Source organism: Erinaceus europaeus, unplaced genomic scaffold (genome assembly GCF_950295315.1).
Source record: "Erinaceus europaeus unplaced genomic scaffold, mEriEur2.1 scaffold_833, whole genome shotgun sequence".
Classification (NCBI taxonomy): Eukaryota; Metazoa; Chordata; class Mammalia; order Eulipotyphla; family Erinaceidae; genus Erinaceus; species Erinaceus europaeus.
In genome coordinates, this window is record NW_026648182.1 from 1 (window position 1) to 14030 (window position 14030).

A 14030-nucleotide genomic window follows, 5' to 3' on the forward strand; every position below is an offset into this window, starting at 1 on the left:
CCTAGTAAAGGGAAAAAATGTTTAAAAAAATCAAAAGAAAAAATGGGAGTTGGAGAAATATGCAGAGGGTACATGAACTAGAAGGTGGAGGTTACTAGCTGGGCTTTGGGGTGTAGTTTGGAATACATAGCTACTGGGGTAACTTAAACAGCTGTGTAAAACAGTTATACCTCAATTGAAAAAAAAACTTAGTTAGGGGGTGGGCAGTGGCATACCCTGCTAAGCACACATAGTACCAAGCACAAGGACACATGCAAGGATGTGGGTTCAAACCCTGGGTTCTCCACCTGCAGGAGGGATGCTTCATAAGCAGCAAAGCAGGTCTGCAGGTGTTTATCATTCTCCCTCCCTTTCTATCTCTCCCTCCTCTCTCAGTTTCTTTTATTTCCATACAAGTCAATAGCACTTGTAGGAAAATAAAATGGCTCTGATCTAGGAAGCCACTTTGTCAACACCAGTAGATCTGATCAAACAGGAGGGCAGAGTGAGCTGGGAAGGGGAGTGGGTCTGCCTGGATGGCAGTGACCTGACCAAACTCACTGTGTCTCTGCTCCAATGACCCAGGTCACCCTCATGGGGAGTCACATGAAGAAGTGAGTTGGGAATACAGTTGGCACATCTTAGTTCTGCTCTTCGCTCTGTCTGTCCCTGGGGGTGATAGTCATTTGACAAAGCTAAGTTGGAAAACAACCCCTTTGTTCTACTCGCAGCTTCCACTAAGAGGTGAGATGCAGCAGAGAGATGGTCTCATAAAGCTCAATGTGCTTATGGGGGAGGGGAATGGGTGTTACGTTAGAACAGGGGATCGACCCACCTGGAAAGGTGTCCCCTCCCCGTGCAGAGGTGACAAAAGAGGCTCAGCAGGAGACTGAGGATGATGGTGCTGTCACAGCGTTGTCAGAGACTTTGTGCTGTGCCAGTGCCAGTGAACAAAGACTGGATTGAGACAGGACAGATGGTGGGGTGTCTGGGAAGTGACTCACCTGGTGGAGTGAATACTTAACCATGTGCAAAGGACCCAGGTTCAAGCCCCCAGTCTCTACCACAACAGGAAAAGCTTCACAAGCAGTGTTCCAAATGTCTCTCTCTTCTCTCTCTCTCTTCCTCTCTGCCCCTCACTCTCCATCCAAAGCTTAGAGAGAACAAAATGATAGCCACCAATAATGGTAGGGTCACCGAACTGAGTCACAGAGATAACCCTGGTAGCAGGGTCAATTAATGAATTATTTAATTAATTAAAAAACAGACTAAGTATGGAATGGGATGTGTCAGGAATAATTTGTTACAGGTCCAAATACTCAGATATGAACTTCCCATGGGGGGAAAAAAACCCATCTCAGCTGCAGGCTATCTGTAAGATATATATATTTTTACTAATTATGAAGTCTATTAAATGTCAATTATTGGTGATTGTCTATAGATGCTATCAGTTTAATGGAATATAATTATCCCTTCTTTTATACTTGTTTTAGAGTATTAAGTAAAACTGTGACAAGGCCCAATCTTTCTTTGGTGAGCTCATAGCATGTTTCTTTCTTTTCTTATTTTTTTGTTACTTATTGATTTATTTGATAGGAGAGAAATTGACAGTGAAAGGGAGATAGAGAGGAAGAGATCAAGATAGACACCTGCTGACCTGTTTCACTGCTCATAGAGCTTTCCTCCTGCAGCTGGGGAACAGGGGTTCAAACCCAGGTCCTTGAGCATGGTGACATGCACTTAACCAAGTGTGCCACCACCACCCCCCAAGTGTTTCTTATTTTCATTAGTCATTAAAGTAAATGTACAATTGTGTAGATTGAACTAGAAAGTAATACTCGGGTTGAACCAAAGCTACCATTGTGTATTCTACAGAAATAATAAATTAAAACAAACTCACAGCTGGACTTTTTATTAGTGATTTAATGTTGATTTACAAAATAAGGAGATAACAAGGGTACAAATCCACACCGTTCCCACCACCCGAGTTCTGTGTCCCCATTCCCTCCATTGGAAACTGCAGTGGTTCTCCCAAGGTCACAGACATGGATCGACTCTTATTTCTATAACTATTTATATTAGCATATACATTTGCCCATTTTTTCCTGTGGTCTTGCCCTCTCTTCCTAAGTCACATCTACACCTATTATACCTTCTAAATGTCCTTTCTTTTTTCCTTTTCTCTCTGGGTCCTGATGGAGTTGAAGTTCAGAGTGCTCTGGTCATCTTTTCCTAACATTTCTCCCCTCTGGATATATGGACAAAAATTCTTTATGGGATACCAAAAGTGAGAGTTCTGACTTCTATAATTGCTTCTCCACTGGACAGGGATTGTTTTCTACATGTCCCCCCCCCACCCCAGCCTGTTTCTATCTTTCCCTAGTGGAGTAGGGCTCTGGAGAGGTGAGGTCCTGGAACGTATTGGTGAGGCCGTCCACCCAGGGAAGTCAGCATGGAATCATGGTAGCATCTGCAACTTGGTGGCTGAAAGGTGGTACATAGGCACATTTTAATAATACTAATGTATTCAATAATAGCCTGATAATGCTGATTTTCTTTAACTTTCCTTCTGGTATGAGCACGTGTGTGTGTGTGTGTGTGTGTGTGTGTGTGTGTGTGATCTACAAAACTTCATTTAAAGAATTTTAAGGGTGGAATTCCATAGTAAAGACAGGGTTCAGTTATAGAAGCTTTGTATTATTTTACTTTATTTTTGCCTCCAGGGTTATTGCTGGGGCTCAGTGCCTACACTACGAACCCACTGTTCCTAGAGGATATTTTTTCCCTTTTGTTGCTCTTGTTGTTTATCGTTGTTATTATTGTTGTTGTTATTGCTGCCTTTCTTGTTGGATAAGACAGAGAGAAATTGAGAGAAATGGGAAGACAGAGAGGGGAAGAGAAAGATAGACACCTGCAGACCTGCTTCACCATCTGTGAAGCAACCCCCCTGCAGGTGGGGAGCCAGGGACTCAAATGAGAATCCTTACACTGGTCCTTGAGCTTTACACCATGTGCTCTTAACCCGCTATGCTACTGCCTAGCCCTCTATAGAATATTTAAAAGTAATTAGATTCATAAGGTGTACCTTATAAGCCTCTAAAATACAACTCCCCTCAGCCTCTTCCTGTCCTTGTCCCCCAGAGTCCTTTGCTTTGGTGGAGTATATCAAGCCAGTTCAAGGTTTACTTTGTGTTTCTTCTGTCTATTCTTGTTTCTTAAGCTCTGTCCATGCCTGAGATCATACCAAATGCAACCTCCTCTTTCTGGCTTATCTCACTTAACACGATTCCTTCAAGCTTCATCCAAGATAAGGAAAAGAAAGTGACCTCATCACTCTTACCAGCTGAGTAGTATTCCATTGTGTACATATAACAGAAATTTATTTTTAAATTTTTTTATCATCTTTACTTATTGAATAGAGACAGACAGAAACCAAAAGAGTAGGGGGAGATTGGGAGGGAGAGAGAAACCTGCGGCCTGCTTCAGCACTTGCAAAGCTTTCCCCCTGCAGGCGGGGTCTGGGGGCTAGAACCTGGGTCCTTGTTCACTGTTACATGTGTGCTCATGTGTGCTCCACCAGGTGCACCACCACCCAGCCCCCCAGAAATTTCTTAACCACTTAAAAGTTGTTGGGCACCTGGTTACCTCTAAGCCACACTGAGGGTTTGACTCCTAAAATGCATTGAAGCAAATATGATTCCACTGATGTCTCTTGTATGTTGACTCCAACAAGCTAAATAAAAGCAAAAATGAACAAATGGAATTTACACCCAGTTCAAAAGCTTCTCAGCCTTAACAGTGGATACTACCAATAAAATGAAAAGGCATCCCTATACAGAGAAAAAAAAATTGACACACAACATTAAAAATAGAAATAAACAATAAACACACAGTTGATACCAAAATGATAAAGATGGACAGTAGACACGGAAACAGTATTGTCATCATTATCACTAGGGAAAGCACACAGAGCAGTTATGATGGCTTCATTAAATTACAAGACCTGGGTGGGAGTCCTTATTTCCAGGGTCAGACTTGAATTCCAGCAGGCATCCCTCTCCCTCAGACCCAGATGGACAGGTGGCCATTGCGTTCTGTCCAGGAACTGTGACTCCTTTCTTTCCGCTCAGCTCAGTGTCATCTGTCAGCGCTCTCTGGAGCGCTTCTCGGAGTGATTTCCGAGGCTGGGGCTGCCTGTGTCGTCCCACGAAGAAATAGATGATGGGATTCACCACACTGTTCATGGCAGAGAGCAAGTAGAGGACAGGCAGTACTGTGTCAGAGTGGCTCACTGCTGAGGAGAGCCTATAGGCCATCAAGCCTGCACCAAGGGGCAGGCCCAGCAGCAGGAAGACCAGCACACTGAGCAGGATGGTCACATAGAGTCTGGTGGGCGGGCTCCTCCTGGAGCCGCACTGGACCCGGATGAGCAGAGTCAGGCAGGACACACAGAGCACCAGGAAGGTGATGAAGGACACCCCATCCAAGACCAAATAGAAGACGTCACAAGAGAAGCCAACCATATATTCACATAGAAGCTGAAATGCCCCAGAAAATAATGCCAGTGCCCAGATGAGGGCACACAGGATGGAGGAGAGGCGCTGGGGGCGGCGGCATCTGTACCAGAGGGGCCAGAGCACAGAGACACAGCGCTCGGTGCTGACGGCCATCAGCAGACTCAGACCCACCAGGAAAGAAGTGAGCTTGACTGCTTCTAACAGCTCCGTATTCACATCTTCGTAAATTTGTGAAAGAATTAGTATGAGCCAGATGCTGTTGCATAAGAGGAAGGTGAAGTCCGCACAGGCCAAGTTGAGGATGTAGACAGAGAAGGGGTTCCTCTTCACGCAGAACCCCAGCAGCCAGATGACAACCCCATTCCCCACAGAGCCACAGAGCCCAAGGAGCACTGTCAGCAGGAAAACGATGTTTCTGAAATCAAAAGAGACCCGGGACCTGTCTCCACTGGGTGTGACAACTGTTGATATGTTTTCTGCTATCAGAGGCCCATCTCCACTCATTTGTTCTGAGGGCCACAATCCTGTAACAATAAAATAACTTTTGTCTTCCATTTCCAGGAACTCATTATTAGAGTTCGGTGGCAATAAACCAACAGTGTAGTTTCTGTGTTCAGGTTCCATCTCCCAACCCTATTCTATACTTAGTGAGAAAAAATGTGAGAAAGGAATCAGAGTCGCTGAGTTCATAGGGATGTTTCACTATGCATACTGCAGCTCAGACTTCCCAACAGCCTGGGGACAAGGACACAGTGTGTGACTCTGGGGAAGTCCTCCTAGGACCTGCTCTCACAGCCTGGAGGCTACAACACACAGATGAGTATATTCATGTAAGGCCTAAAACCATTAAATGTATAGAGGAAAACAAGTTGTCTTAGAGATGCCTTTTTAGGTCCCATTCCAACTGCAAAATAAAAAAGAAAAGCAAAAATCAACAAACAGGAAAACAGCAAGTGAAAAAAAGTTTTGAGTACTGCTGAAGCAACTTTTGATTTAAAAAAAAAAAAAAAAAAAAAACAGCTATGAGTGGTCCGGGAGGTGGCACAGTGGTAAAGCTTTGGACTCTCAAGCATGAGGTCCCAAGTTCGATCCCTGGCAGCACATGTGCCAGAGTGATGTCTGGTTCTTTCTCTCTCCTCCTATCTTTCTCATAAATAAATAAAATCTTTAAAAAAAAAAAAAGAAAGAAAGAAAACAGTCTTGAATGAGATGATCACACACTAGCTAAAGAGTTGACATGTAAAAAGGATGAATTTGGAGACCGGATGGTAGCACAACTGGTTGAGAGCACATGTTACAGTGCTCAAGGACCCAGGTTTGAGCCCCTGGTCCCCACCCGCAGAGGGTAAGCTTTGCAAGTGGTGAAGCAGGACTGCAAGGTGTCTACCTCTCTTCCTCTCTGTCTCCCCTACCCTCTTGATTTCTGGCTGTCTCTATCCAATAAGTAAAAAGATAATTTTAAAAGATTTTTTAAAAGAATGAATTTGAAAAAGAAAAAAAAATTAATCTACAACAAAATACAACCAACCCAGATGGGATGATGCAAAGAGACTGAGGTTCCTAAGTCCCAGGTTCAGTCCCCAGTAACACCATAAGTCTGAGCTGAACAGTGATCTGGTAAGAAAAGAAAGAAAAAAAAACATACATATATATAACCATCCTAGTAAGCATTTACAGAGCAGGTGAGACACTTCTCCAAAGATATACAAATAGCCACTGGGCACAGGAAAAAAGAAAAAAAAAAAAGGCAATCTTCACTATTAGCAAATTTGGAAACCAGAATCGCAAGAAGACACCACTTGACAGCTGCGTGACTGACTTACATCAAAAAGACAAATTGTTGCGCAGGGTGTGGGGGAAAATAATTCTATACACTGCTGGACAGAGGAGGACTGAGTGGAGCCTCATACTGGAGAACAGTATGAGGATTCCATCGGAAAAACTGAAGAAGCAGCTGTGATGGAATCCAACACTTCTAGGCACACATCCACAGAATGTGCAAAGACAAATTCAAAACGAAGCATGCAGGATTGGGTGGGAGGTCACTGGGCAGAGTGCACACATTATCACATGCCTGGACTTAAGTTTCAGTTCCCTGTCCCCTCCTGCAGGGGTAAAACATATACAAGTGTCAGAGCAGTGCTGCTAGTCCTCTCTATCTCTCCTTACCACTCTGTCCGTTATCTGTCATGATCTATCAGATAAAATAGCCACTGGGAATGATGGCGTTGTCCAGGCACCAAGTTTCAGTAATAACCCTGGAAGCAAAACAAAACAAACAAACAAATATATATGCATATACCCCATGCAGCAGTGACTTATAAGAGGCAAGGCTGAAAACAAACTAAATACACATCAACAAAAAAATAAAGATCTGGTTTAAGCACATCTTTATACTTGGAATCTAAAAAAGAAAAATCCCTCGACCCAGGGAGTGAAAGGTGAGTCTCAAAAGCTAGAAAGGGGACATGGGGAGATGACAGCCTATGTCAGACTTCAGCTATGACATGATAGTTTCTAGAGTTCTATTGTATATAACAATTGCAATTACTCCACGTTTACAAATACAGTAGAAGGATGAACGTTTAGAGCTCGGTGAGGGTGATGACATCACAGTCCATCAAAATGCCATGAAGCCAACGTGAAACATAGACAATATTTAATGGTCAGTTAAACATCAACAAGCTAGAATGAAAACATTTAAATATATTCACAGAAAATGCCTACATATTTTCAACCAGTTTACGTACCTGGTCTAGAAAATACTATTTGTAAAACCGTAACATGTTACAGTGTGCAAGGACCCGGGTTCGAGCCCCTAGTCCACACCTGCAGGGGGAAGGCTTTGTGAGTGGTGAAGCAGGAATGCAGGTGTTTCTCTGTCTCAACCCCTCTCTATCACTCCTATCCCTCTCGATTTCTGGATGTCTTTGTGCAATAAATAAAGATACTTAAAAATTGAATAAAAAAAAAGCATGAGTCTCATGCTTTCACTTGCTATAGATTACTATCTATAATTATAGGTATGCATCTGTATGTTTCTGCCTCCTCTATCTCCTAAGTCCCTGTCCCCTGTCAGAAGGACAAGCACAACAGGCCAGCCTGTCCCCCTGTGCACTAGAGCAGATACAGAGAAAGGCAAAGGGAATCCCATATGCTCTTTCAGACACAGCCTGTTGAGGAAGGAACAGAGACACTATGTGCACCCGGAAGGAGGGAGAGAAACAAATCAGAGGACTGGAAGCACAGACACTTCTCACCTGTGTCTTCTCCAGGAACTGGACCTTCCACAACTGGGGCAGCTGCTGGAATGTGCCTGTGCTTGTGGAGTCACAGGGTGTCTCTCCAGTGTGGTCTCTGTATATGCGCCTCCCACTCACTGTATCAGATAATGAGAGAATCTGGGGAAAGTTCTATGCAGAGTCCCAGGGACCCCTCCTGCACTTCCTGCCTGCATCACATGGGTCTGACTCAGAGAAACTGTCAGAGCTCATAGCAGGTACCCGGGTCATCTGTGATGTTTGTCTAGAAACTCCCAGAAGAGAGGGCTCATCTCATGCACCACATTTGTGAAGAAGAAAATTCAAAGAGAATGAAGTAAAACGCTCCTTCTCTGGGAGTTCAAGGATACAGAATGTGAGTATTACAGCAGTAAATCTTTGCCAGTGGGAGTGGGCATCAAATCCTCCTAGACTGGGCTCAGAGGATACCATCCAGACAAAGCCTTGTAGGATATCCTGATGCGTTTTGTGAGGAGAGAAGAAGAAATGGACTTGACTGTGAGCAGAAATGGGGTGCTCCTGTGTCAAGGGCTCCTTCATTGTCTCCTGATCAGACATAACAGAGAGAAAAGAAAATACCTCTTTCTCTGTGGACAGTGTTTGGTTTCAAATCAGCTCACTTGCTGATTTGGCACAGAGCTGATCAGGGCACTGACATGACTGATGGAGGGTGTGGAGGAACAGTCTTGCCCCACCCCTTATCTATCCTAAAAGATGAGGAACCTCAGCCAAACTTAGAGATTTGAACTAAGGCCACGTGGTTTCTCCATAACAAGACTACAATGTTCTGGATTGAAAAGAAACTTGAATTGGACATGTGTCTTTCTGTGGGAGAGTCAGAAACGTCTTCCTTTTGAACATTCACATTTTTATTAGTGTTTTAATTTTGATTGACAAAATTATAAGATATCAGAGATATAATTCCATATGGTTCTCATTGCCAAAGGGTTCTGTGACCCCATCCCCTCCTTTGGAAACTGCAATAGTTCTCCTAAGGTCACAGATATGGGATGATTCTATAACTCTCTCTCCCTCTCTCTCTCTTTCTACACACACACACACACACACACACACACACACATACACACACACACACACACCCTATTTTTTCATGTCCCTGCCTTCACTTCCTTTCTAAGCTGCACCTACACCTATTATTATTGCTGAGTGTCTTTCCTCAGATAAGAGAAACAGTGCCCAGTTGACCACCCTTTCAGAGATGGGATAAAAAAGATTTCTGCTGACAAATGCTTTGAATCCTGGTGGAATGGGAGGACAGAACCCTCTGATTTTCTTTCCCTATTGTTTACTCCGCCCTGGGAATATGTACCAATGTCTTTCTCTGGAGTGCAGAAGGTGGGAGTTCTGTCTTCTGTAATTGCTTCTCCTCTGAGGTGATGTGGTCATGTCAGCATGCTCTCAGCTACTCTACATGTGCCTGTCCACATATGAGAGTTTGTACAGCACGGAACTCAAATGAACCAAGGTAACACTAGCCCTTCCCACCTGTATTCCTGTGCCTACCTCCAGGACTTTCAGTCACCAATTCTCCTCTATTACTTTTTCCATGGAAATTGTCCCTAACATCTCAGCTCCCTAGAATAGAGAGGACCTATGACAGGAGACACACACTTGTGCTCTTGCTGATCCTTATGAGAAACAACCGCAGACAGGGGCTGGGAGGGCATAAGGTTATAAATTACTTTCTGCCATCCCTCTGGTCTGTGCTTAGGACAAAGATTCCATCTTTAGACCTATATTGAGCTTCAGAGAGATGACTATCTACTTGAATGTTTCTGAAAATATGTCACAGGTACAGAGTGAAGGTTTTAGAGGGAGTATACTGCATGTTGGTTCTTTCCAAAGCCAATATTGTTTCTTTTGTTTTTTTAATTTTATTGTTGACTTACTGATTTACAAAACTATGTGTTGACAGAGAGGTGTAGTGTCACACACTTCTAACCACCAGAGTTCTGTGTCCACATTCCCTCCACTGGAGGCTTCAGTAGTTCTCCCAAGGCCACATATATGTGTTGAGTATTGTGTCTGTAACTATCTATATTTATACACATTTTCCATGTGTGTGTGTGTGTGTGTGTGTGTGTGTGTGTGTGTCTGCATTCTCTTCCTAAGTCACACCTACACTTATTACTACTCCCAAATATCCTTCTGTTTCTCTCCTTCTCTCTGGGTCCTGATGGAAGTTGAGCCCTCTGATCATCTATCCCTAACAATTCTCCCCCTCTGGGAGTATGGACAAAAATTCTTTACAGAGAGCGGAAGGTGGGAGGTCTGACATCTGTGGTTGCTTCTCCATTGGATGTGGGTGTTGTCAGGTTGATCCATATCCTCAGCTTGTTTCTATCTTTCCCTTGGTGGCTGCTGGGGTAGGGATCTGGAGAAGTGAGGTCCTGGGGCACACGGGTGAGGCCGCCCACCCTGCGAAGCCAGGATGGTATCATAGTAGCATCTGCAACTTGGTGGCTGAATAGTAGTACATAGGTGCATTTTAATAGTACTGATAACATTTAGTATTTAATTTAGTATTAGCCTGCTAATGCTGATTTTCTTTAGCTACCCTTCTGTTTCTTGTGTTATCTACAGAACTTCATGTAAAGACTATTTAAGAATGGAATTCCATGGTGAAGACAAGGTTGAGTTTTAGAAGCTTGAAAGGCAAGAGGACAGCAGTGACCCCCTTATGGACCAGAATCTCAGGCACCTTCTTTCCCAGGCACTGGGGATGAGTGTGTCTAGGATCCCTCAGGATCTCGGGAGAGACTGGGCATTGGAGTCAGGATGGTGCTTGTCTGCACATTGAAGCATTAAGGCTGTGACAGCAGTTCCTGGGAGGAGTTGTCCCAGGGGCACGACCCGGGTCCTTGTCCTGAGGCAGAAGGGAGGTCTGAAGCTGCAGTCTGTGCAGTGACTTGGTCCCTTCCCCATCTCCATCTTTACTCCCAAGAGCAGAAGCAGCAGATGGCTCCTGAGTTCAGAAACAACACTGGGCCCTTCTCTCTACCAAACCCCAGGGATGAGGCTGCGTTTCCAGCGGTAACAAATGCATTTGGAAACCACATACACGGTGTAGACATGGACCAGTTCTATGCGTATTATGATTATTCCATTTCCCTGGTACTTGTGGTGATTGACTTTTGTGGCTCAGTGGGGAACGGGCTCGTCATCTGGCTGCTGGGGTTCCGCATGAAGCGGAAGCCCTTCTCTGTCTACATCCTCAACTTGGCCTGTGCCGACTTCACCTTCCTCTTAAGCAGTAGTGTCAGGTTCATGCTTCATCTTTTGGATTATATGCACGAGACTACAAAGCTCGTGGATGCAACCATTCTCTTTTCCTTTCTGGTCAGCGTGAGTCTGCTGATGGTCCTCAGCACCGAGCGCTGTGTCTCTGTGCTCTGCCCCATCTGGTACAGATGTCACCGCCCGGCCCATCTCTCCTCCATCCTGTGTGCCCTCGTCTGGGGGCTGACCCTTTGTGTGGGCTTGTGGAGGGTATTGTGTGATCTCTTTCAGAACACCTCATGCAGGGTTGTGTGTAACTTGGTGGCTGATGGGTTATCCTTCATCACCTTCCTGGTGCTCTTTGTGTCTGGTGTAACTCTGCTCATCCGGGTCCAATGTGGCTCCAGGAGAAGACAGACCACCAGGCTGTACGTGACCATCCTGCTCAACGTGCTGGCCTTCCTGCTGCTTGGGTTACCTTATAGTGTGTGGGAAATTATGTCTATCGCTTTGATATCATCGCCCCATGATCACATTCTACAGCCTACGTTCTACCTTCTCTCGGTTGTCAGCAGTGTGGTGAACCCCATCATCTACTTCTTTGTGGGAAGACATGGGCAACCACGGGGCTGGAAACCACTCCGGCAAGTGCTCCAGAGGGCACTGACAGATGAGGAGGAGGGCACTGAGTGGAGCAGCAGGGTCACTGTCTTCAGACAGAACCAGATGTCCAACTGAGCTCATGAGGAGGGCTTTGCTAGAAACCTAGTTCTGACCCTTCATCCAGGCCAGTCGTCTAGGAAGGATGTATCTCTTTAAAAAGTGTCACCTCAAGGGCCAGGGAGTGGCATGCCTGGTTAAACGCACACATTACAGTGCTCAAGGACTTGCTCTCCACCTGCACGGGGTGGGGTGGGGGTGTGGGGGGGGACTTCATGAGTGGTAAAGCAGGGCTGCCAGTATCTGTCTCTATCTCCCCCTCTCTTCTCAATTTCTCTCTGTCTCTATCCAAAATTAAGTAAATAAACAACAAAAAATTTTAAGTGTCACCTTACCTTGGATAGAGCTTGAAGGAATCATGAATTGAGATAAGCTGGAAAGAAAAGGATGGATATGGGATGGTCTCACTCATTGACATAAGTTGAGAAATATGAACACAAAGAGGAAACACAACGTAGACTTTGACTGGGTTGGGTGTATTGCACAAAAGTAAAGGACTCTGGGGCGGGGCAGGGCACTTTCCGGTCCTGATGCGTGATGGTGGAGGGGGACCTAGGCTGCGGGGGTGGTGAGAGTGTTTTCCAGAAAACTGTGGAATTTTACACATGTACCAATGGCTCCATTTATTGTAAACCATTAAACCCCCCCAACTAAAAAAATAAATAAAAGAAAAAACAAAGGACAATACAAGGTGATTCCTCTGAAGTTCCAGGCTTAATTCCCAGTACCAGCCATAAGCCCAGGGCGAGCTCTGCTCTGGTCTTGGCCCCTTTCTCTCTCTCTCTCTCTCTCTCTCTCTCTCTCCCTCTCCCTTCTTTGCCCCTCCCTCTTCTTGTCTCTCTCAGTCTCACTCACTTTCTTCCTATCTCTTCCTCTCTTTCATTAAAACTACAAAGTAAATAAAACAAAAACAAACTAAAAACTGTTTTTAAAGCCTCTCAAGAGGTCTAATAACATCTGCAATTTAAAGAAAATGCTGGAGCAAACTGCCATGGAGATCACTGTGATCTCCTCTTTGTGAAGTTTAGAAGGCGGTCCCATCCCTCCCTCATTTTAGTGGCTCCATCTGAAATCATTGCCTGTTCCATATGAACTTGGATGTTTGCAATCCAGGAAATGATGGTCAGTCCAGTCTATAACCACAGTTTTCCAAAATTAAGGTTTCAGTGACAAGGGTCTGAAAAAGAAACTTTAGTAAGACATTGTTCTCCTCTCATTTATCTAGGACTACCAGGAATATCTTAATCTTGAATATTCACTTTTTTTAAAAAAATTATTTATTTATTCCCTTTTGTTGCCCTTGCTGTTTTTAATGTTGTAGTTATTATTGATGTTGTCATTGTTGGATAGGACAGAGAGAAATGGAGAGAGGAGCGGAAGACAGAGGGGGAGAGAAAGATAGACACCTGCACACCTCCTTCACCGCTTTAACAGAAGATAGAAATTCCAAACTACTTCTTGACTTGATGAGAAAAACATGTTCGTTCACCTGCTCCTCTTTGGGGCCCTGGTACATAGCAGTGGAAAAGGAAGTCAGTTTGATGACAGAGTGTCTTGCAGACACTTATTATAAGGATGAGAAAGAGAGGCAGGCTGGGAGCATGGATCAACCTGGCAATGCCCATGTTCAGCAGGGAAGCAATTACAGAAACCAGACCTTCCACCTTCTGCACCCCACAATGAACCTGGGTCCCTACTCCCAGAGGCATAAAAAATAGGGAAGCTATCAAGGGAGGCGATTGGATATGGAGCTCTGGGGGTGGACAATGTGTCAATGAGTTATCACCTTATGCCATGTGTCAGCACACCACACACTCTACCAAATTTGTCACTAAAAAATACTGTTCATCTGGAATTGGCGTATTGCACCAAAGTAAAAGACTCTGGGGTGGGTGGGGGGCAGTGTACAGGTCCAAAAAGGATGACAGAGGACTTAGTGGGAGTTGTATTATTATGTGAAAAACTGAGAAATGTTATGCATGTACAAACTATTGTATTTACTGTTAAATGTAAAACATTAATCCCCCAATAAAGAAATTAATGTGTCTCTTATCCTATAGTCTTATCAATCTTTTCATTTTATAAATAAAAAAATAATTTTAAAAAAGTAACCAAAAAAATTGTATACATGTGTCAACAACTGTGTTGTAAACCATTCACTTCTCAGTAGTGGGAAATAAAAGTTTGAATTAGAAAAACAAAACTCTTATTCTTTTGAGTTCCTGCTTTAATTACTGCAAAGAATGGAGTAATATTGACAAAGAAACCAAAATAGCAAGGAAATGACCCTGAC

At 44.2% G+C, this 14030-nt stretch overlaps 2 protein-coding genes across 3 annotated transcripts; one reads left to right on the forward strand and one right to left on the reverse strand.

The window, feature by feature from the left end:
* Positions 1-1882: 1882 nt before the first annotated feature.
* Positions 1883-7868, reverse strand: LOC132536663 (mas-related G-protein coupled receptor member X4-like). 2 transcript variants are annotated; one of them, XM_060184809.1, is made up of 4 exons: positions 7757-7858; positions 6025-6110; positions 3983-5400; positions 1883-2463 (listed from the first exon to the last, which is right to left on the reverse strand). In XM_060184809.1, exons 3-4 carry the CDS (start codon positions 5118-5120, stop codon positions 2438-2440), a joined length of 1164 nt encoding a protein of 387 aa, XP_060040792.1. In that variant the 5' UTR covers positions 5121-5400; positions 6025-6110; positions 7757-7858; the 3' UTR covers positions 1883-2437. The 2 variants fall into 2 exon arrangements, with proteins under 2 accessions (XP_060040792.1, XP_060040791.1); XM_060184808.1 differs by lacking the exon at positions 6025-6110 and having other exon boundaries at positions 7757-7868.
* A 2619-nt stretch (positions 7869-10487) lies between these two features.
* Positions 10488-12674, forward strand: LOC132536661 (mas-related G-protein coupled receptor member X4-like). Its single transcript, XM_060184804.1, has one exon. The coding sequence runs from the start codon at positions 10757-10759 to the stop codon at positions 11753-11755; it is 999 nt and encodes a 332-aa protein (XP_060040787.1). The 5' UTR covers positions 10488-10756; the 3' UTR covers positions 11756-12674.
* Positions 12675-14030: the final 1356 nt, after the last annotated feature.